General features: G+C 46.4%; 2 protein-coding genes across 4 annotated transcripts in view; one reads left to right on the forward strand and one right to left on the reverse strand.

Annotated features, from left to right (window-relative positions):
* The window catches only part of SLC5A10 (solute carrier family 5 member 10), a 95,593-nt gene that overhangs the window by 47,421 nt on the left and 24,493 nt on the right, over positions 1-23,679 (reverse strand). The window contains exon 9 of the mRNA XM_069734658.1: positions 23,435-23,570. Within this exon, the coding sequence (XP_069590759.1) occupies positions 23,435-23,570 (136 nt within the window). The remainder of the gene's footprint in view (positions 1-23,434; positions 23,571-23,679) is intronic.
* FAM83G (family with sequence similarity 83 member G) overlaps positions 1-23,679 on the forward strand; it is a 40,284-nt gene that overhangs the window by 4,038 nt on the left and 12,567 nt on the right. For all 3 annotated transcript variants that reach the window (XM_069734656.1, XM_069734657.1, XM_069734655.1), the window contains exons 2-4: positions 8,925-9,092; positions 15,477-15,601; positions 15,767-17,285. In XM_069734656.1, the coding sequence (XP_069590757.1) occupies positions 8,925-9,092; positions 15,477-15,601; positions 15,767-17,285 (1,812 nt within the window). The remainder of the gene's footprint in view (positions 1-8,924; positions 9,093-15,476; positions 15,602-15,766; positions 17,286-23,679) is intronic.

A 23,679-nucleotide genomic window follows, 5' to 3' on the forward strand; every position in this document is an offset into this window, starting at 1 on the left:
AGAAAATTGCTCAAATTGCTATTCCCTCACATGTCGCGTGCGCTGGAGCTTTGCTTTGGCGTAGGTGTGTGCGCCTGATAAGATGATATCACCGATCCCCTGTGAACTTTCTCCTTACACGCAGGATCTGAGTCTATTCCCAGAAAGTTCTGTGCCAGGAAATCCGGGCACCGCCGATCGGTGATTGACCCTTATGCGGGCAGGGTCCTCCCTCCTTATGTACTCGTGTGCCTTGTTATCTGCTCATGTTTAATGTATTTGTCTATATTTGCCCCGTATTCACATGTAAAGCGCCATGGAATAAATGGCGCTATAAAAATGTATAATAATAATAATAAAAATGAATAAGCATGAGCAATCGCGCCATCTCTATAGTCTGCTCCGCGTGGTCTGAGCGCGCATCGGTACCGGCTACTATTCCTGGAATGTGGGTTGGGGAGATATTTTCAGATATTCTCGGCTTTGTTTCGCTCGCAATCTCTTGTTAATTTATTTTTCGCCTTAAAGGGATTGTCCACTTTTATCCGAATCCTCGTATAATGAAAAGCTCTTCTAATACATTTTCACCGTTTTAAAGATCGCATCTTGGGGTCAGTTAATGGGGGACATTCTTGTTTCGGTCCAAAAAACCGCTGCAGACCTGAAACGGATCACAGATGGGGGTTTGGTCCAATGTGATCCAATTTAGTAATTTCTCTGACTTGCCCAAATCACAGGCCGAACTCACTAGGAGAATCAGCTTCTTCCCTCTTGATCATCTTTCTCTTTTCGGTGACGCTTTTTTTTGGGTTAAAAACAAAAAAACGGAATCATGGAAAACCAAAGACAAGTGTTAATAAAGCCTTGTTCCAGCTCGTTACACTGTATCAGGAAATTGTATCAATCCGCAGTCCAGACTCTGCAGCCCACAGAGGATTGCAGACTGGATACAATTGTAGCAAAGCCCCAGCTGTGAGAGGTAATTCACATTTCAGCCATAGCTGCAGATCTCTCGCCCTCGTGCCACTGCTGGAGCCCCCTTGTTCATGAGAATGACGGGAAGAGACCCCTTTTTGTGGAGTCTAGATTGTGCTCCAAGAGGACACAGCCCCATGACTCAAGTAGTGGTCATCGCGGTCAGACCCCCTTGGGCCCCCAAACAACAAGTGACAGCCTTCCCTAGCAGTATAGCCATCACTTTCTACCGCTTAAAGGGCTCATTCACACTTATGTATCGACTTCATGGTCGAAAATGGATGTTTTCCTTTATACTTTGTCTATTTTACATCCGTTGTTGTTACCTATTTTTCCTACTTTGTTTTGCTTCCTTTATTTTAATTTTAGGTCTTTCATACGTCCCAAACAATCACACAGACGTGAACAAGCGCGCTTCGCCATTTTCGTGGCCTCCTCTCCTTTCCCAGCTGCTTTGTTTTCAGTAGATTCATTTTTGGGGGCATTTTTGGCATTTTCTTACAGTTATGTCATACGACTTCTCCGGGTTAATAATTATATCCATATGGATCCGTTGGAACATGTGTGGCATGTTTGAAAACAAAAAAAAATGACCATGAAAATAAAAAAAATAAGCTCAGAAAAAAACGGAAATTTGAATAAAAGTGATCACCTGTCCAAAGGATAGCAGGGACCCCCAGCAGTCCTGAGAAATATGCCCCTTCCCCCCCCCTGTTCATTGTCTATAGGACCGCCAGGACAGGCGGAGCGCTGTACTCTATGGCCAGCAGTGCGGAGGGGAGCATTCATAAGGGGGGGAAAGCGATGTTCAGCCAGGGAAGGGGGTCTCACCGCTAGGAAAGGGGATGTACCTTCCTGCTAAACTCTGAGCAAAGAAAGGCAAAAAGGGGTCTCTGCCCTTCAGTCTTATGCCCCAGGGGGCTCCAGTGGTAGCAGGACCACCAGTCAACTAGGGCGAGAGACCCGTCCTCTCCTGCTGTAGCTGAAATGTAACACTTCTCACAGCTGAGTGTTTGCTACAATTGTATCTGTTCTTGGAAATACTCTCAGCTGCACAGCCTGGACTGATACATTGTAACAACGTCACAGAATGAGGCTTTATGCACAGGTCTTTTTTTGTTCTGTTTGCTCTTAGTGTTTTCTTTAGTTTTTTTTTGCCATAAATTGTCATTTGTGTTTTACATACCCTAAAAAAATAAAATAGTAAAACGGAGCAAGACCCAGCTTCTAGCAACCTATAGCTCTGTGGCAATAATAACTACATGCACACCCGGACGTCCTGAGCGTGCACGTGCGTGAGGAGTCAGCAGCCGTAGTGTGCGGCCACCTTTAGGCGTCTTCTCGTTATTTTCCTGTGTGTATATGCGGATATTTGCAGGGTTTCCTACGCCCCGGCTGTTGCACTGTGTGCTATGGGTGTATTACCGTCTAATCGAGATGCATTAACCATGTAACTGCTGCAGCCGGACCATGGCTCCTATGTGCATGCTGCTCTATAGTCCTGGCAGCAATGACGTCTGCAGAACCAGAAAGGAAGAGGCGACCGCCCCATCCAGGAATGTAAAGCTCGGGATTAGGATGGGCAGAGGCAGCCGAGACTAGATGTCCGGAGAGTCCCTAGTAATGTCGCACAATATGTTCCGGATTATCAGACTAGAGTCTTGTCGTAGACGGATTACCCAATTGAACTCATTTGTTGGCCCCTACCCCCCATTTTTGTTGGAAATCACATGATTGGGTGTAGGCCCTTACCAGAAACTGAGCTAGGTGGCAGATGACATCACCGGCATTCCTCACCTGGCCGATAGCGAGGGGGCCCACACCTGGCCGATAGCGAGGGGGCTCACACCTGGCCGATGGCGAGGGGGCCCACACCTGGCCGACAGCGAGGGGGCCCACACCTGGCCGACGGCGAGGGGGCCCACACCTGGCCGACAGCGAGGGGGCTCACACCTGGCCGATAGCGAGGGGGCCCACACCTGGCCGATAGCGAGGGGGCCCACACCTGGCCGATAGCGAGGGGGCTCACACCTGGCCGATAGCGAGGGGGCCCACACCTGGCCGATAGCGAGGGGGCCCACACCTGGCCGATGGCGAGGGGGCTCACACCTGGCCGATGGCGAGGGGGCCCACACCTGGCCGATGGCGAGGGGGCCCACACCTGGCCGACGGCGAGGGGGCCCACACCTGGCCGACAGCGAGGGGGCCCACACCTGGCCGATAGCGAGGGGGCCCACACCTGGCCGATAGCGAGGGGGCCCACACCTGGCCGATAGCGAGGGGGCCCACACCTGGCCGATAGCGAGGGGGCCCACACCTGGCCGATAGCGAGGGGGCCCACACCTGGCCGATAGCGAGGGGGCCCACACCTGGCCGATAGCGAGGGGGCTCACACCTGGCTGACGGCGAGGGGGCTCACACCTGGCCGATAGCGAGGGGGCTCACACCTGGCCGATAGCGAGGGGGCTCACACCTGGCCGATAGCGAGGGGGCTCACACCTGGCCGATAGCGAGGGGGCTCACACCTGGCCGATAGCGAGGGGGCTCACACCTGGCCGATGGCGAGGGGGCTCACACCTGGCCGACGGCGAGGGGGTTCACACCTGGCTGACGGCGAGGGGGCCCACACCTGGCTGACGGCGAGGGGGCCCACACCTGGCTGACGGCGAGGGGGCCCACACCTGGCTGACGGCGAGGGGGCCCACACCTGGCTGACGGCGAGGGGGCTCACACCTGGCTGACGGCGAGGGGGCTCACACCTGGCTGACGGCGAGGGGGCCCACACCTGGCTGACGGCGAGGGGGGCCACACCTGGCTGATAACGAGGGGGGCCACACCTGGCTGATAACGAGGGGGCTCGCACCTGGCTGACCGCAGTCTAGGTGGGTGGTGAAGTCACATCTGCCTGTCAGTGAGCAGCAATTCTCTCACTTGGCAAGAAGAGAGGTGCGGTAAAAGTTTTTTTTAAAGTAAAAAAAAAAAAAAAAAAATTGTGATGGCCGACGTCACTTGGCTCATCTGCTCCAGGGCTGTGATTTTTAATAAACTTAATTATCCCTCTGATGGATGCGGCCCATACCGGATAATAATAAATACCTGTCACCCAGTTCTCTCTGATATTATTAGAAAGATCTGGAGGTTTCGAAATGACTTAAAGGGGTTGATCCCATCTTCATAGATGGATATTATCAAGATAGAGCTTGTAAAAACCAGAACAGTTGCAATTTACTACTTATTAAAATTTGCAGCCGTTCTTGATATTATTTACAGTTCGTTGCCTAGGAGACCGACCACCGCTGCTGTACAGCTTGTAAGCGCTGCGATGAAGCTGGTCGGAATTAAGAGATAGCTCCGCGCTCCAGTTTCAAAACAGCGCGTTTACGCTCAATAGAAAAGCGCCTGTAAAGAACTGCACGTTTTGCTGTCTAGCAGCGGTGGTCGGTCTCCAGGGCAACAAGCTGTAAAAGTGTTTATCTCAAGAAAGGCTGAAAATTTTTAATAAGCAGTGAATGGCAAAAGTGCTTATAATTAAAAGTTCGATCTGACAATGTACCCATTTATGAAAATGGAAGAGGCCTTTAAAGGGAGGCTTTATTTTTTTTCCCAAAAACTTGCTTAAAACAAAATCTCAGATTGTATCTGCCTGCCGCCATCCAAACCGTCATGTGACGAAGTCGCAATACTTCTAAATAAGGGAGATAATAAGGTGAAGGGTTTGTCTAAAGGGAAAGAAAACATGTCTGATCATCTTCATATCGGAGCTGGGCTGCAATACCTGCTACAACCCATGGGTGGTGCTCTTTTTAGGATACAAAAAAAAAAACAGCCAAGTCCGAAATTCATGTGAATGATTCACCAGATCCAGAGGCCGGGTACCAAGACCCCCACAAGTTGCTAAAATGCTGCCCCTCCATTTATGATCAGCTTAAAGAGTTCTTCCAGGGTTAATTATGAAAGACAAACTTTCAACAACAAAAAAAACACACAAAAAAAGCAGTGCCACCCTGACTACAGATGGCGTCTGTAATTGCAGTTGTGCTCCATTCACTTTCAATGAAGCTAAATTGTAATTACGCACCCAGCCTGTAGGCGGCAGTAGTGATTGCTGTTTGAGGACAAATGCAGACATATTTTTCTAATCCTGGAAAACCCCTTAAAGCCCTTTCCCGAAATCCACTGAGGTATGGCAGTAAATAGAACAAGCAATCACAGGTTCAAGGCCCCTAAGGGGGATAAATAATAAAGTAAAAAAAATATTAATATGAAAAAACCCCTACAAATTCTAATAGAAAAACAATAATTAAACATCTGGTATTGCTGCGTCCATACAAATTATTTAATCAGAATGGTAAACACTTAAAGTAAAAGAAGAAACATTATTAATTAAAATAAATGCCAGAATTAGCCAGTAATATGTAACAAAATAGGATCAAAACGTTAGCAATAAAGTCATCTCACCCCACAAAAACATTACAAAAAGTGGAGGCGAGGGAACAAAACCGCAAAAACAAAATTTGCCTCTTTTGGGAAGGGTTAAAGAGCTCTCGCACCGCTGCTTTGCAGGCGACGTTTTGGAGAACAGACTCCTTTAACCGTCTGACAACTTCTTTTCTGGGACAGAAATAAGACCAGTGCAGTTGTCAGTTCCCTTCTTCCTCTTGATGGAAGTTTTCTGGACTCTGAATGTTTTTTTTTTTCTTTTCTGTCCATTGACGTCAGTAATGAAAAACATTTCAGTATGAAGGAGGTCGGTTGGAAGCGAGCGAGATCCAAAATCAACAGTGAGGACGTGAACAGAGTCGAGAAGTGCTGGGATCTGTTTTTAGTTAATCTGTCACTCGCTTATTATCCGGCCCAGACAGAGAACAGGAGCTGAGTAGTCACGATAGGAGCAGTGAGATCAAGGCCACCATCTGCTGACTGGGTGAGACTGGGAATAACAGGCAGTGTGTGTGCTAGGCCCCGGCCGGCTAATCCTCTGGTACACACAGATTATTTTCTTTTTTTATTTCCTTTGCGTGCAAACAGGGAAATGCAGGCTCAGCGGCCTGAAGAGGGAAGTCTCACAATCCGTTACGAGATTTCGAGGGGGATTTCTACCTGAAACAAAATGATATTATAACGATAGCACATGAGAAGTTAGAGCAGTATCCAAAATTTCATAATCATATCTGTTTTACTTTCAGAGATAGTGGCATTTTTCTGTTCACTCGCGGCGGCCATTTTAACAAACGTGGAAACAGGAAGTGCAATTTTATTAGTCGTCTCTTTTGAATCAACCTCTCATAAACTGAAAATAGTTCATCATTTTATCTCAGTGTACCCTCAGTAATAAAGTGACCGTTTTCAGAGCAGTGAAATCAAAGCTAATGACCAACATGGCTGCACTTCCTGTGTTCATTCTTAAAAAAAAAAATGGCTGCTACCACAGACTAGAAACAAATGTCAATATCTCTGAAAGTAAAACAGATATAGTTGCCAGACTTTGGCTAGCGCTTTAACTTATGATGTACTAATAAGTAGTCTCGCTTTACTTTTTGGGCGGAGATCGCCTTTAAGAAACCTATTTAAAGGGGTGTTCCCATAATGACATCTTATCACCTATCCAAGCTTCCGTGGAACGTACAACAGGCAGTTTAATCTTTTGGAATATCTTATTGGCTTCATGGGCAGCACAGTTAATATAATTGTTAATAATTGGGCATATCTGTATTTTAGGTAATGATTGCAAAATCCAACGTACTGCAGCCAAATAAAGTAGGAAGATAACTCCCATTATTTTTATCTTCTCCCTTCTAGTCTGATATCAAAGCAAAACTTTATTGACATGTAATGTTGGTAGCACCCCTCAGTGTGCACAGCATTGGGATAAAAACTATACAAAGCAGCCCGAACAATGAGTGGTTGGCACCTGGGCTGGTATAGGCGGCTGAAATAAGAGGTGTCTTAAGAGCATTTCCTCCCTCCGATGCAATAAATCTCCTGTAAATATCAATTAATCTGGCCCTGGCCAGACCCCACGGGACCACTCATTTTTGGCGTGGAGTTTTTAAAACTCTGCTGCAATACCTGAGATGACCAGTGTGGCGCTGTTTCTGGAGAAGCAAAATAAAGACCTTTTTCATCTCATTTAAAGGCGCTATAACATTCTGACCTCCAAAAACGGAGGGACAAGATCCCTATGTCAGTTACCCTGCACAGTAACTCTGCAGGAAACTACTCCATTCATGGTGTGGCTCAGTGGGCAAGGGGGTCATGGCAGCTGGACCCCCATTCATTAGCTACGTATATACTTTCCATCACCTTAAAGGGGTAGTCCCTTAAACAAAGGATCGGTAATTAATGTACAATTGCTGAGACCCCGCCTCACCCATACCACAAATAAAAGGAGTCCGAAGTCCCCCTTGAATGGGGGGGTTGGACATGTACGACCAGAGTTATTACAGTGGTGGTCATGCATGTGCAGTACTGCTTCACGTACACAGGGGATTTTTAGACCCCGTTCTCTTGATCGGCGGTGGTCTTAAAAGTTGAATCCCCTTTGTAAAAGGAGCAGTCGTCCGCAAGCATGACCAGTGCGTTATTCACCATTTATAGTGGCAGTGGTCGCACATGCTCAGTGACTCTCTATTTACATGGGCGACTTTTAGACCCCATTCTTCAAGCATGATTTACGCAAAAAAAAAAAAAGCCTAACAAAAACTTTCCCTTTAAATAAAATCCCTGGGGATTTTTCTTCTCGTCAGCAGCTCAGGGTGACGTCTCCTTGCATAAAATAATTATGTGCCGGGCGGGGATGCCGTTTCCCATTCTCACCCCGGCTGAGCATTAATTAAACGTTGGCGGATTGTTCTGCGCAGGGCGTGTGAGGAAAATGACACCGATGAAAGATATGGTGTGAAGTAGGCTAGGAGAGAAACCCGAAACCGCTCTCTCCGGGCGGCCGCCCGGCCCGCCGTAATGTCTACGGCCGCTGTCTTCTTATAGAGCAGAACGTTCTGCTGCTTTATTCTTACTGTGCATTGTGGGAGAGGTCACATGTCTGACGACGAGTGAAGACAAACCGTTGTCTGTTGCCAAGGGCGACCAGTAGAATTTTGAAAGTATCTCTGGATGTGACTGGAGAAGATGTCAAACGACATAACATGATAGGGTTAATGCCACGGAGCATCGCCTGGTGAGCCATCATCATGGCTAATGGTAACGCACGGTGTCAATGTGCACTGTCAAAACACACAACTTAGCTGTGCAAACAGTGGCGGGACACGAGGACGTTCTTGTTCTTCACGATAGACGAAACGCTTCACATCAGATTGTCCCATTAACAGCACAAAGGAAGGGGTCTGACCAGCAAGGACATAGGTCCAAAGTCCCCTGTGTGAACGGAGCAATACTGAGCATGTGCAACCTCAGCTCATTTTACTGTCTGTTGCACATGCTCAGTACTGTTCTGTTCACGTACAGGGCTTTGAAACCCCCATTTTCGGGATCAGTGTGGGGGTCTCAGCAGTCAGCGATCACACCGTTATCATCCACGTCAAGATAGCTGATAAAGGTTTCTTACAGAACAACCCCTTTAAGGAAAGTTGACAACGTTGCTGTTTAAGGCAAACTTAGGGATTTTTTTGATTTTTTTTGCAGGATGTTTATTTGTTTTTACTTTGAAAGGAATTAAAGTGGTAATTGTGCCTTTTTTATACTGCTTTTAATAACACTTTTTATTGCATGAGCCATTAAGATTTTGGCAATACCATATCAGGCAGGGTGTGTAATAATTGAAATGGTGCCCATATTTCTTTTCCAGGACTAATGCAATGGTCAAACTATGCAATGGTCAAACTATGTACCAGGACATTATCTGGCTCCACTGTCCTCTTTAGGCCATTTTTATACCCAATGTGCAATGACCATGAATGAGAGGATTCTGCTATTATACTGAATCTATCTTAATCCTTTTTCACCCCCTTCAGGTTATTGCGGTGGTCATGGACCTCTTCACTGATGTGGACATATTTAAGGATCTGCTTGAGTCGGGATTCAAGAGGAAGGTCTCAGTGTACATCATTCTCAATGAGTCAGAAGTGAAGTATTTCCTACAGATGTGTGAAAAGGCTCAAATGCACAAAGGTCACCTCAAGGTAGGACTAGAAGGCTCTCTAATTTTGGGTCAGTCACATTTATTTGTTGACTTTAGAGGGTACCGTAATGGGGTCCATATACTGTCAATAGTGGTTTGTTTCCCTCCTCAACACCCCAACATCACATGCACACGCTCGATTGGTGGACGCGTATCTCACTTGATAATAAAAGGATAAGTTATTGAAATTCATCCTTCCCCTGATGTCTTCTGTCGTGAGTTAGGACCCCATGGCGGCCTCCTCATGTCTCAATTTGTAAGCGGGGTGGCCTTAAAAAGTCCTATGATGTATAGAGAGGCTGTGTACTGTACGGCAGTCCCTGGAAATATTAGTTTATGTTACTACCATCCCTAAATTGATACATTGTAACAAACCATCAGTACAGATGAGATGTCTGCTGTGTTTATCTGAGATGACTACATGTCATTTTATCAAACCCTCAGCTGGTAGAAGGATCACATTTTCACTTGCTGACAGCAAGAAGAGATCTTGAAAAAAGGGAGCAATTGATGCACAAATTATATTGTTAAGTTGCAGCCCTTGAGACAGCCCTGAAGAAGAGGGGAGCCCCTGAAGTTTATGTTGTGCAGTGCCCATATCCCCACCGATATGGGTGGTTACAGCAGTTTTGACCACCCTACTCAAGAGAAGGGAAGGGGCCCTATTGCTCCAGAATTGAGGACTATGAAGTCTTTGTTTCTGCCCTCACGGTGCAGGTCATGTAGTATAAAGGAAGGACGTGCAGCATGTTCGGATTTGAGCAATATATCATTAGGCGATATGTAACACGTGTCTACATGCTGCCAGATTCCTAGATTAGGGGGCCACCTGTCCGGTACAATGACTTCTGCTGCTCCTACACGTGAGGTGTCTCCTGAGCACCCATGGGTGCCTCCCTGCCTGCGAGGCGTGCTTGTGAGGACATGATAGAAATAACGCTCGGCCTATTTCTGTAGATCTAAGGGGAGTCAGGCAGTTTTCTGCGGGGGTCCATGCTCTCCCGTGTGGCTGGAGGGCACTATAAAGGATTTGCAGTCGTGGAGAGCACTGACAGACACAGATGGTAATAAGTGACACTTCAATGGGAAGAAACAATTGAGTGATTATACAATGATGGGGGTGATGTCAGACGCTGGCGATGCCCTTGAGAAGGGTGGGGAAAGGGCTAAACGCCCTTGAATGGGGCCTCAGGAGCCCTCCACGCCTGTAGTGTCATGGCCGCTTTGTTTTCCATGTCTGCAGGAGTCACATTGGCTAAAGGTGGTGACACCCCAGTCTATATCTGTTCCTCAGGACCCTGCACACACTTGCATGGCAGGCTTAGTAGAATGTAGTGAAGCGGTTTGAAAAGGATCAGTCATGCTGAATGTGAACATGCCCAATCCTTTGGATCAGCTGAACAGGGAAGAGAAATGGCCTCTTTTGTAGTCAATGCACCTCTCCCTTATCGAGGACCATGTGAAAGCAAACAGCCAGATGGCGGCTCCTCCTTTGTGCGCGGTTTGATATGACAGGAATGAAGGTGGCCACGTTTTCACCTGCTCACCCTACAGCAAGAGAACGGATTGTATTCGGCCCCAGGGGCGGATTGCAAGACGAAATAGTAAATCTCTCTAAGTTATTGGTTCATGGCTCGGAGTGTGGGATCGGGGGGGACACCCTATGTAGGAGCGGCGCGGTCACCCCAAGGACTGACACCCAGCTTTCCCACCCTTCGGAATGGCCCCTAGTAGTACCTGCTCCGCAGATCGTATGCAGAGATGTCTATGTCCAGGAGGCAGGGAGCGGGCTGTGCAATGCATACAATGCAGGTCAGGGGAGGGGGTATGTCGTCATTGGGGGGGGGCACATTCCCACAGACCGGTCCACAATGCGGTTTTGTTGTCTGTCTGGGAAGCTTTTATCAGGTGATCTGTATGAGCAACGTTCCCACCCGCGGCTGCAGAGGGATCCAGCCCCGCTATTGCTGTAGGGCGGAGGAGGTTTCATGTCGCCCCATATGGTGCAAACTTCTCTTGTATCAAAAGGGTTAATGCATCTCATAAAGACTCGTTTGTTTTTGTTTTTTTTTCATCCCCTTATTGCAAAATAGAGGTTTTTTTAATTTTCCGTCCCCGTACTTGTATGAGGGATTGTTTTTTTGCAGGATGAGCTGTAAACAATTTTTAGGTTTCGATAGATCAGACTTTTACAGACACAAGGCCGAGTAGAATTTTTTTCTTTTTTGATGAGGAAAAGTTGAGCGATTTGATTTACCGTAAGTGTTTTTAAAACTTTATTTTTTAAACTTTCCATTTCATTTTTAGTCTTTTTTTTGTGCTACATAGTGCAATAGTTCAGTATTCAGTACTTCAATATGGCCGCCAAGTGATGTCACATGATTACGGCAGCCAATCCCAGAGCTGCAGTTTGTTAATCCTCCAGCACATGATTTTAGCAGCCAATCACAATACTGAAATGTTATCAACAGTCATGCCTTGATTGGTTGCCGTAATCATGTGACGTGACATCACAGACGATGTAGCCGCAGTGGAAATTTTCATCTTATTGAAGAATGTAGATATATCTATATTTTACAAATTAGTTTTTTCATTCATCCTGCACATTATAATAAAATACCAGAAGTTCAGCTGTCTCGTGGAAATCCCCTGTAATTCGGTGGGATTTTTCTTATATTTTCCTTCTTTAAATTGACATTCCAGTATTCTAATGAAAGTTTAGTCACTGTATAATAAGAAACAAAAAAACAAAACAACTTTCCGCCTTTTTTTTTTTTTTTTTTTTTTTGTTAAATAGACCATCTGTTCAAGTCTTCACTATTTCAAGATCTCTGTTTGGTGTCAGTGAATGGATGTATACTTGTTATAGCCAGAGACTATAAAATCGGTCCTGTTCACACAGCTGAAGATTTGCTGCAGTTGTATTGGGTCTTGATAAACACTTGGCAGGGACCAGACTATAGAGGACCTCTTCTAAAAACACGGCAGTAGATGGCAGGTGCATCGATCCTGGGATCTCTTCTAAAACACGGCAGTAGATGGCAGGCGCATCGATCCTGGGATCTCTTCTAAAACACGGCAGTAGATGGCAGGTGCATCGATCCTGGGACCTCTTCTAAAACACGGCAGTAGATGGCAGATGCATCGATCCTGGGATCTCTCCTAATGCACAGCAGTAGATGGCAGGCGCATCGATCCTGGGATCTCTTCTAAAACACGGCAGTAGATGGCAGGCGCATCGATCCTGGGATCTCTTCTAAAACACGGCAGTAGATGGCAGGCGCATCGATCCTGGGATCTCTTCTAAAACACGGCAGTAGATGGCAGATGCATCGATCCTGGGATCTCTCCTAATGCACAGCAGTAGATGGCAGGTGCATCGATCCTGGGATCTCTTCTAAAACACGGCAGTAGATGGCAGGTGCATCGATCCTGGGATCTCTTCTAAAACACGGCAGTAGATGGCAGATGCATCGATCCTGGGATCTCTTCTAAAACACGGCAGTAGATGGCAGGTGCATCGATCCTGGGACCTCTTCTAAAACACGGCAGTAGATGGCAGATGCATCGATCCTGGGATCTCTCCTAATGCACAGCAGTAGATGGCAGGCGCATCGATCCTGGGATCTCTTCTAAAACACGGCAGTAGATGGCAGGCGCATCGATCCTGGGATCTCTTCTAAAACACGGCAGTAGATGGCAGATGCATCGATCCTGGGATCTCTTCTAAAACACGGCAGTAGATGGCAGATGCATCGATCCTGGGATCTCTTCTAAAACACGGCAGTAGATGGCAGGTGCATCGATCCTGGGATCTCTTCTAAAGCACGGCAGTAGATGGCAGGTGCATCGATCCTGGGATCTCTTCTAAGGCACGACAGTAGATGGCAGATGCATCAATCCTGGGATCACTTATAAGGCACGACAGTAGATGGCAGATGCATCGATCCTGGGATCTCTTCTAAGGCACGACAGTAGATGGCAGGTGCATCGATCCTGGGATCTCTTCTAAGGCACGACAGTAGATGGCAGATGCATCAATCCTGGGATCACTTATAAGGCACGACAGTAGATGGCAGGTGCATCGATCCTATGATCACTTCCCAGGCCTGAGAGTAGATGGCAGATATTGACCCTTAGGCCGGAGTCACACACAGCGAGATACGGCCGAGTCTCGCAGGGTAAAAATAAGCTCTGGCACCGGCACTCCGGAGCGGAGCGTGCAGCTCCATGTATTGCTGTGCGGCTGCACGCTCTGCTCCGGAGTGCCGGTGCCAGGGCTTATTTTTACCCTGCGAGACTCGGCCGTATCTTGCTGTGTGTGATCCCGGCCTTACATTACTTCCCTGGAATGACAGTACATGGCAGATGCTCTCGATTCCTGATTTATTGCCGGTCGCACCTTTTGTTCACACTGCCAACCTGATCAATATAGCCATAAATTCCTGTCTTCCTAGATAAGTTATCAGTGACCGTACAATCTATTGCAGCTTGTCATGCTATCGTCTCATACAATCCAGATACTAGGGATGACAATTCTTTAGGATTGATTTCTTTTAACCCTCTTGATCTACTTCAATTTCCAATATTATCCTTAAATGGAATCTCCACTTTTTGATGTCCAAAATTCTGTTTGATTCACTTTTTAACTTGTTATAGAATTCAAAACGTCAAATCCCCACTCCACCTCTCCATTCTAACAAGGGACTTTGAGACCCTCAATCTCAGGACCGTGGTGATGGTTGGGGTTATCAGAAACACTATGTTATTACTGAAATTAATGGTGGTCCCACAATTAATCCTTACAACCTACCCACAGTATCTGATCGTTGGGGGGTCCTACTGATCACAATAACAAGGGGCTTGTGTGCCACATTTAAGTGAAGCAGCAGTCGCCTGCCACTGTCGTCTGAGACTCCCTTTATTTTTTGGGGGGGATTGTCGGAGATAGGGGAGCTCTGTAAGGAGCCGCCATTATAGATACCTAAAATTAAAGGATCAAGCCTGTTGAAATCCACATATAGTGTCACGGGAGGGTGTCACATTGTAGAAACCATACTGTAACTACACATTCATACCCCTTGATTAGATGAGTCGTGCCTCTGTTTTGGTTGGAGGGTGAGGAGTTCATGACACCTTGTACAGAAACAAAAAATTATTAACACCCCACAGCCGGGGGGGGGGACATCTAATCACGCAGGGACACTCCGGTTTCAGGTCTAGTTACATTGTTCTGACGCCATATTTTTACCTATTAACCCTTCGGCTGCTGTGATAATAGCACTCATTACATAGTGTCGGACTGCACGGAGCAGTCACACGGCGGGCTACGGCATCCTCCCTTGTAAACAGATCTTCCAGTGTCTCATTACAACACCCGGTGGTATCGTGTCTGTTTTCTCATGGGACCTTATTGTGACTCATGATCCCTCCTATCTGGAATGGGATAATAGGCGGAGTGGACGGGAGCGGATGTGCCGAGTATATTTAGAGCCTTAATTAAACGTCTTGCTCAAATGCGGACGCGACCACGGGACCTAAATCGTATCGGCCGATGGTCGTTCCCAAACTTTTGCAACAAATCATCCTCTGTGATCTGTCACAGTGGAAGATCTGAAACTAGACATCTGATGTGAGCATTCGATTAGAGACAATCCTCCGCCACCTTTGAGCAAGCGCGTTTCACATGGTCTTTTTTTTTTTCTTATGTGTCAGATCAGTCGTCCGCAGGATCGTTCTCATGTCAGACTGATCACAGTCCTATGGGTATGATCAGCTTTAGAGATACAACTGAGGTAGGACATTAAATACCCCTGGATGGAAATGAGGAATAAGCACCTGGTGTACCTGAGCAAGTGCCAGGTCCCTCTTGGTCCAGATTTACTTGTACAGGCGATAACACCATTGAAAATATAGCGTGAGTATGCACTGCATGCATTTAAGAAGTTGGAAGTTGGGGCAAGGAAATATCTCTTCCAACGTCCATCAGCAACCTCCATATAGATCAGTATAAACCTGGATCCGGCACTGTAATAAACCCATCTGGTTGTAACGCCGCAGCGCAGTACCACTTAGGAGATGGCTTTCACATGCGTATGTCAGGAAGGTTTCCTGCAACCTTGACGCATGCTCCTCCTGTTCGGAAAAGGGTGGCGGCGGCTGCTCATGCACTTGCGGAAAGATCTACTAGTTCGGAGGATACGATTAGTCGGCGACGTGACATATTTTCTGGTTTCTTACTCGCCTGGAATCATCTTTTGTGGTTTTGAAACTTGTGCAACATTATGTGTAGACGCTATAAATGGTGCCATAATTGCAGGTTAAAGACAGATCGTTGTCCAGAGCCACCCCGAATTAATCTATTCTTCTTTCTATTATTTTGCAGAACCTCCGGATCCGTAGCATTGGGGGATCAGAGTTTTACACCAGATTCTCCACCAAGTTTAAGGGATCGTTAGGACAGAAGTTCATGTTTGTGGACGGAGACAAAACGATGTGCGGGTCTTACAGGTGAGCGGCTACAAATGCAGGGTGACGGGAGGGTATTGTTCATGTTACTGAGGACATTGTCTAGGTTTACTATCCATCTACCCTGATCAATACTCAAGTCAATAGGGAGTATTACGTATAGTAATTGTAATCACCTTTATTTAATACTGTACCCTTTTCTTCTAGCTTCACCTGGTCAGCAGCGAGGATTGACCGAAACCTTATCACTGTTCTTTCTGGCCAAGTCGTGGAGTCCTTTGACCGCCAGTTCCAGGAACTTTATCTCTTTTCCAAAGGAATCAGTCTAAAAAATGTTCCAATGGATAACGAACCAGAACCAGAGCCGGTGATACAGCCTGCGTCCATTCCCACAGCACAAACAGAATCCATTGCCAAGAAGCTAATCAATCCAAAATATGGTTTAGTTAACATCAAGAGTGCCAGTGAGACCGACAAAGACTCTAAGAAAGAAGCTGAAATTGCCAAGAAGTTGCCCACTAAACCACGAGTATCTGCATTTGAGCATCAGGCGGATGAGCACCAGATCCATCCGGCGCTACAAGACATGGAAAAAGCCGATATGTTCGAGTATCTTCCCACATGGGTGGAGCCGGACCCTGAGCCGGGCAGTGATATTTTAGGGTACATTAATATTATTGACCCCAACATCAAGAATGCACAGCCCTCTCAGATGAACCGGATCAAAATTTGTGACACTTCTCAAGCAACAGCTCAGTACCTGCAACAGACCAGGGAGAACGAGATGATTAGGCAACAGCAGCAAGAGAGTTCATCTTCCAACATGAATGTCTCCGGACCACCTGGTCACACACAGAAACCATGTCCAAACAAGAGCGCTCCACCTGAGGAGTCCAGAAAAGGTCAAGAGATGACCAGGCATAATGGACCTTCAGAAGGTCGTACAGAAAGTAGAGCATCACAAGAGGATAGCCAAGATGGACCTCTCTCGAATACAAGGCAAACAGTATCATCAGAGGTGGAAGATGGCACTTCAAGGCAGCATAACGGTGAGGAATCGGCCACCTCTCCGGTCCCAGAAATGCCTACTCAAAAAAGGCCACTAGAAGGCATTGCATCTTTAGCCGCAAATAATCATTTAGTGTCCCGTAACACAAGATCGGGGCCAACAGGTGGAAATCCTCCTCCGGTGCCGAAGCCTCGAACAGTACAAGTGACGGACTTCATTACTATGAAGAACACATTAAACACCAAATCCAGCAAATCGACAGAGGAAAACACTGTGCCGTCAGTCAATGGGGTGGACTGCGAAGGAAGAGAATCCGAAGAGATCGACATCCTCATTGAAAATGGACCAAACGACGATCAAGACGAAGATGACACCGATATGTTTGGCCCGTGCCCAGGAGACTATTCATCCAGTGGTTCTGGTTCTCTACCTCCATCTAACGCCTCCTCCATGTCCGAGGAATATTACCCATCGGCGTCCATTCACAGGAGGAGTTCAGAGCGAATCTCCAATGGTGAACGTCCACCGCCTCGCCGGAAGCTTAGCGACGGTCACATTAGTAGAGGAAGCTTCTTGAGTCCTCTCAACATCTCTCAAACCTTGTTAGAAGTGAATCCTACAGAAAACGGGAAGAGGAGAAGCATGCTGGAGGACTACGTTCTGTCTAACAACCCCTCGCAAAGGAAAGAGCGGATTTATGCTGTAGACCATTCTCAGGTGTGTATCGATGTCCACGAAGGTGACCTCCCGTTATCCAATATGTGATTTGTAGAATGCACGTTATTTAAAATTGGTGGGTTTTAATAACCTCTCAAAAATGACTAATTGAACACGTATATGGACGTACATGTTGACGGACGTTGTACTGAGTATCTACATGTGGTTGTAGACATTTTCTCATCTTTATTTTACTTTTTTCGAAAGACTGAATCCAATAAGTGCTCTGACCTTAGTCATGAAATATTATGGGGAAGCCATCATCATTCCCTCCATCATGTATCCAAACTGTCAGCTATTCCCAGTAACACCGGATACCTAATAAGAAGTGAAAATTACACCCACGCCATATACAAACCGGGTGTCTGGGGTGGTATGAGGCCATCCAAGTAACCTGTTGAGCGGAGACCTGGTCAATCAACTCATGTTGGATGATTCTTCTCTGCATTGAATAGCGCAGAGAGAACAAGGCACATGCTTAGTTTTTTCCCTCGTGTGCAATTTTTCCTCCATTAACCTCATTGTTTTAGCCAAAGGGGTGTGTGCTGAACAGAAACTAATCATCTGCCCTCAAAAGGGAAAACTCATAGCGCATGCGCCACTTATTTTTTTTGTAACTTTGTAGCAGACTGTCGAGAACGTACGATGTTCCTGTCGACATACTGGAGGCTCGCGCAGCCGGACACTTGAATGGTGCAGTAACGCACAGCGGACACTAGAGACTCGATTTGCATATGGCGCAGCAGATTTTCTCATCTCATTTTTGTAAGATATGCAGTAGAATGAAACAAAAAGATCCGCAGGACCCTGATCCGGTGGTCGTGTCAGTAACCTGACAGAGCAGCGCGATCTTCCAACCACCCGAAACATTCCCAGCACCACTTCTGATTAGTAGGTATTAGCAACATAAGGCGTGCTTTGCCCCATGACATCGTTGCGGTCTACTATTCAGAAGAAGCGCCGGGGATGTCAGTAGGACGTCTGCAGGGCTCTGGTCTGGCGGCCATGGACTTCCCATGTGGTCGCTGCAACAAGTACCTGCAAATCCTTTGTTTGCTAGACTCTGGTGTGATCCTGTGAGTAATAGCCATTGGATAAAACATAAATCGTGGCAACAGGTTACTTTTTAGTACAAAATACAGACATGATATTAAGCTCTATTTCACTACAGTAGCACTGGGGCGTGTGGTTTGCTTAATATGTCTTTCAACCTCAGTATTATTAATAAGACTAAATAAAGTGATGGCGTCACGCATACTATTATTTCAAGGTATTTTCTTCATATACAGAATTCTGATCGTTGCCCTTGGAAACAGACTACAGTTCAGCTCCTCTCTGTAGTCAGACATGTGACTTTAAAGGGAATCTGCTCCTAGGACAGACTGATGGCAGCGGTCTCCAACCTGGAGGTCGTCAGCTGGTGCAAAACTACAACTCTCAGTGTGGGCATGCTGGGAATTGTAGTTTTACAAGAGCCCCAGGTGGAGGCCATTGCTGTATAGGAACTCTGACAACAAGGACAGGGTAGAATTCTGAACGGAGAAGAAATCTGCACGTAGCTCCGAATCGATACGAGAACAGAGTTGCTCAGAATTTTCTGTAGATTTTATCTGAGGGTTGTTGTAAAATTAATATTTAAAAGTGGAATTTTCTCTATACAGTATGGCCGCTGTGCCTGAGTAATGCACTGATCCAATGCTGCCCGACAGGTTCACTATGTTTACACAAAACCAATAAAATGGCCGCCCCCTGAACCCTTTGGTGTTTCCGAGCCTTTCTTTAACATGAAGCTGCCTGCAGGCTAAGTCCCTGAACAATACGTATGAGAATATTTACTTAACTCCACGGCAGCCAGAGGCGAATACCTGCATTGTATAGCGAGAGGCAAGATGGCCTACAGCTCCCAGAATGCAATGCTCAGGACGCCCCTACAAATCTACTAGTGGAGATGAGGACACTGGGATTCATGGAAGCCAAGCAAGTTGCTGCTGTTTCTCCCAGCCCTCCTATCCACATGCCTGCTCGATTTGCTGAGCGTGCATGTACTTTCAATGGGCAGAGGGGTAGTCAGTGGCTGTCGGACACCTGAGAACAAAAGGATCAGACTCGAGTTGTGCAAAAAGATTTGCTGGAGCCTGGTCTAGTGGCCACGTCGGTAATCCTTTGCCCCCCTGCATCCACAATGTCTCTTCTAATTAGTATAGAAAGATGAACGCGTGCACAACCGTAACGGGGTGCCTGAGTAGGTTCCAACACCATGAAACATAGCAAAAGACTCGGAACTTAACTTAATCAGATAAGTGGTTTAATTGTGTCCACGCTAGTAACAGAAACGTTTCGGTCCTATAACCGGACCTTCCTCAGTCGGCGGTTATTCTTTGGAGATCTAAGGACTGTCGCCCGGACTTGCGGTGGATTCCGCATCCTCCACGGACCAGATACACAGTTCTTAGATCTCCAAAGGATAACCGAAAAAAAACAAATATGAAGATACTATAGCCGAAATCTCCACCATACTCACACCCCAAGTGGGGGAGCCACCCAGGGAGATATTCAATTTCAATAGTAGAAGTGGACACTCCTCACAATAGCAATAAGAAAGAGACAATGGAGTTGACGTCCATAAACAATTAATTATTATTTACAACAATTGGCAACCATAGCCAAAAAATATACAAATATCATAATGAGATTAGACATTACACATAACTGAAAAAGAGGATGAATGGTAGCAAAAGATGGAAATAGACACCACGTGGGTGATCCTGATACCAACTTTAATATTAATAAAGTGCATAGTGCCACAAAATAACTAGGAGAAGGACCAGATAATATAAGACTACCCCTATAAATCTATACTGATGGCTGTACATACATGTAACTAGCCCTGCGCACAGGCTAGATGACCACAGAGTCTGGTCAATAGTCACAAGCCAAAAAGAGAAGGGGAAAAGCCATACATAAACCCTATTGATCCTTACCCACAGGTTGGTAACCAAGATGACCCACGCGGTGGCCCCAACGCGCGTTTCGCGTCAGCTTAGTCAGGGGGCCCCAATGCGAAACGCGCGTTGGGGCCACCGTGTGGGTCATCTTGGTTACCAACCTGTGGGTAAGGATCAATAGGGTTTATGTATGGCTTTTTTTCCCCCTTCTCTTTTTGGCTTGTGACTATTGACCAGACTCTGTGGTCATCTAGCCTGTGCACAGGGCTAGTTACATGTATGTACAGCCATCAGTATAGATTTATAGGGGTAGTCTTATATTATCTGGTCCTTCTCCTAGTTATTTTGTGGCACTATGCACTTTATTAATATTAAAGTTGGTATCAGGATCACCCACGTGGTGTCTATTTCCATCTTTTGCTACCATTCATCCTCTTTTTCAGTTATGTGTAATGTCTAATCTCATTATGATATTTGTATATTTTTTGGCTATGGTTGCCAATTGTTGTAAATAATTGTTTATGGACGTCAACTCCATTGTCTCTTTCTTATTGCTCCAAAGGATAACCGCCTGGTCTGCCTATACTCCTGAGATACGGGCTGTGTCCACCTATTATTATGACTTATAATTAGAACCCACAACCGCGTGGGCCCACCCGCTTTCACTTACAATATACCATAGTGACTGAGGAAGGTCCGGTTATAGGACCGAAACGTTTGTTACTAGCGTGGACATAATTAAACCACTTATCTGATTAAGTTAAGTTGAGTGCCTAGTCTTTTGCTATCTTCTGATTAGTAGACCCCACGTGATGTCCTCAGAATCAGAAGAGGATGCCATCAAGGAGAAGATTCGTAATCATCTTGTCCGGCGGTAAATGCATTGCCGATGTGTTTGCTAGACCAAAGTCTTGCTTTTTGGACACCTCTAGATCGCATGAGTAATATAGGTGTCCTCTCACTTCATACAACCCCACATAACTGGTGAGATGTGGGCTCTTTACCGGCCAATCGTGCCCGCGTCTCGGCAGGTATGTGGGCTCCTACCTCATCAGCAACTTCTGCCACCACCTGACAACCCCTTTATAATTAACCATGCCCTTCTTTACCCTAACATTGTCCCCCAAACTCAGGAGACCCCAATAGATAGCCAGCCAGCCCCTCTAAAATCTGAATTTCATCTGTATACGTAGGCCTGATTGCCAAATAAGCCCCACTGTGGCGGGGATGTCAGTGTTATGGGTGAGGGTGTTCCGGAGATAGGTACGTTATGAAATCTGCCCTCCATGTCTGCGGTACACGGTGTTCCTGTTTACCGTGGCACCTAATTTCTCTGAATTCTTCTGAATTCTGTGGGTTGTCTTTTTCTTTAATATGAGGGCTTGTATACACCTGCTCCTGCACGTCCCAGGGATGGTGGTTGTCTTGGCACCGTCCTGTGCCAGTTTAGGTTTTTTTCAGTCTAGTGCAGTTGCAGATCTTGGAATGGGGTTTTCTTAGGAGTTAGAGGGTCCTCTCGACCCCCTCTGACTGCACGAGGCAGGTGAGACTACTGCCTCTACACCCCAGGGGCTTGTAATGGAAGAATTTAAAAAAATACCCCCTATAAAGAACTGTATTGAAATGTGAAAAATATGGCAGCTGCTCAGATCCCTTCCTCTGTGACTTCAAGCCCCTTGATTGACGGCTAAACTGTGGCAGCGTCTTTGGCGCTCAGTGAGATAAGCTGGTTGGGTAATCTTTACCCATAGTAAAGCTCTGTTCACACGTCCATCAGAGGATTCGACTTGCCGGAAAGAATTTTGCAGCCTCAAAGTGGCGGAAAACACGATGAAACCTGATGACTCCCATTAGAAGTTGGGACCACCAACTTTCTCCTGGACTGCCCATTCATTAGGGATTTCACCTTGTCCTGCCTTTGCTGCCCAAGAGGATTAGGGTCAATCATTAATACGATCATTCTGGGCTCAAAGAACGTAATGTTCTCGGCAGCACATACCCTGTTTACACAGGGCAATGTGCTGTCGAGAAGGATGTGGTTTAAAAACTTGCTCAACAAACGAGAGTCTTGCGCATTCATCGGATGATTGCCGGCCACTTTAGACGGTCCAATAATTGGTGACGGGCATTCCCGATATTTGTGCATTCTTACATTATCAGCCTATTAAATTGGGCCCTTACTTGGGGGTTGATCAAGTATTCTAGTGCATTTCTGGCCTTCAGAATTATTTGTGTCCATCTCCAGAGGTGCAGGGATTTGGGAGCTAAATGATAGGCGTAGTAGATTAGCTGTACCGTGCGATTCCTACACAAAGGATTATCAATGCTTTTGCTTTATTACTTGGCGCGATGATTGTTTGATGATTTCCTTCCGACGTTTATAAGGAACACTTGCCCATCACACACCCTTCCTGGTGATTTAAGGCTTCACACGTCCCCCTCCGAGCGTAATAGTCGGAGTCACACAGACTTTCTGACTCAGGACTTTGTATATTAATGACTTATAATTGGGTTTTTCCACTTTTATGCAAGTGACAAACATGGTGCAACAAAAAGTTCTGCAACTTTTGTAATAGAATATGGGGCTTCAATTCAATATCTCCGCTTGCTGTGATGTAAAACCTGTATGGACCTAGAATGTCTCACTGCTGAGGGTTTGGAACACTTATACTCAGATCCACTTGTTGCATGATGTATCTGAGAATGAGATATCTCTTTCTATGGGGGTAAAAAGTGTCCGGGGCTGTGTAAACAGCTGAGGGGGCTGTGCTGTGCCGCTTCTGCAACTCCCATTCACTTCTACGGGAATTGTGGAGACAGCGTAGCTCAGCCCGCTCAGCTTTTTCAGAGTCCTTCCCTCCCACGGTCACCGTGAAGAGACCGATATTTCTCTCTCCAACATGAATGGTTGAAATAACCCCTTAAGGTCCCTTTACACAGCCAAATGCAAACTGGATGGGGGACGTCTAATCATTACATGGCCTTTTGGTCTCCAGACAGTTTGCATATTGTCGGCGGCACGTCCCTGTTTACTTTGGGCGACGTCCTGCCCAAAGCAACGATTTTTGGGCACACAAACAATCCAATTAGCTGACAAGGAAGCGTTTTGCTCAAGAACGGGAATGAGCAAGGCGAGGTTGTGTATATCTCACACATGGAAGAAAAAAAAAAATCATGGGCTCTATAGAAAAAAGCCCTTCCTACCTGGGTAAAGAGCGCGGCTGATCATTCCTGGCATGATGATAAAGATCATGGGTAGCATCTTCAGATAACTGGCGAGGATAGACCCAGCTTTAGCATGGCTTAGGTTCTTGGCTGAGAGCGACCTCTGCACGATGACCTGTTGGGTGGGAAAGTGGACGTGACATTATACCATAATAAATGCCTTGTCTTACCCTTCCTTGCATAAAGAGCGGGGGATGCAAAGACTAATATTTGCCTTGCTAGCT

The sequence above is a fragment of the Ranitomeya imitator genome, chromosome 7, assembly GCF_032444005.1.
Source record: "Ranitomeya imitator isolate aRanImi1 chromosome 7, aRanImi1.pri, whole genome shotgun sequence".
In the NCBI taxonomy this organism is placed as follows: Eukaryota; Metazoa; Chordata; class Amphibia; order Anura; family Dendrobatidae; genus Ranitomeya; species Ranitomeya imitator.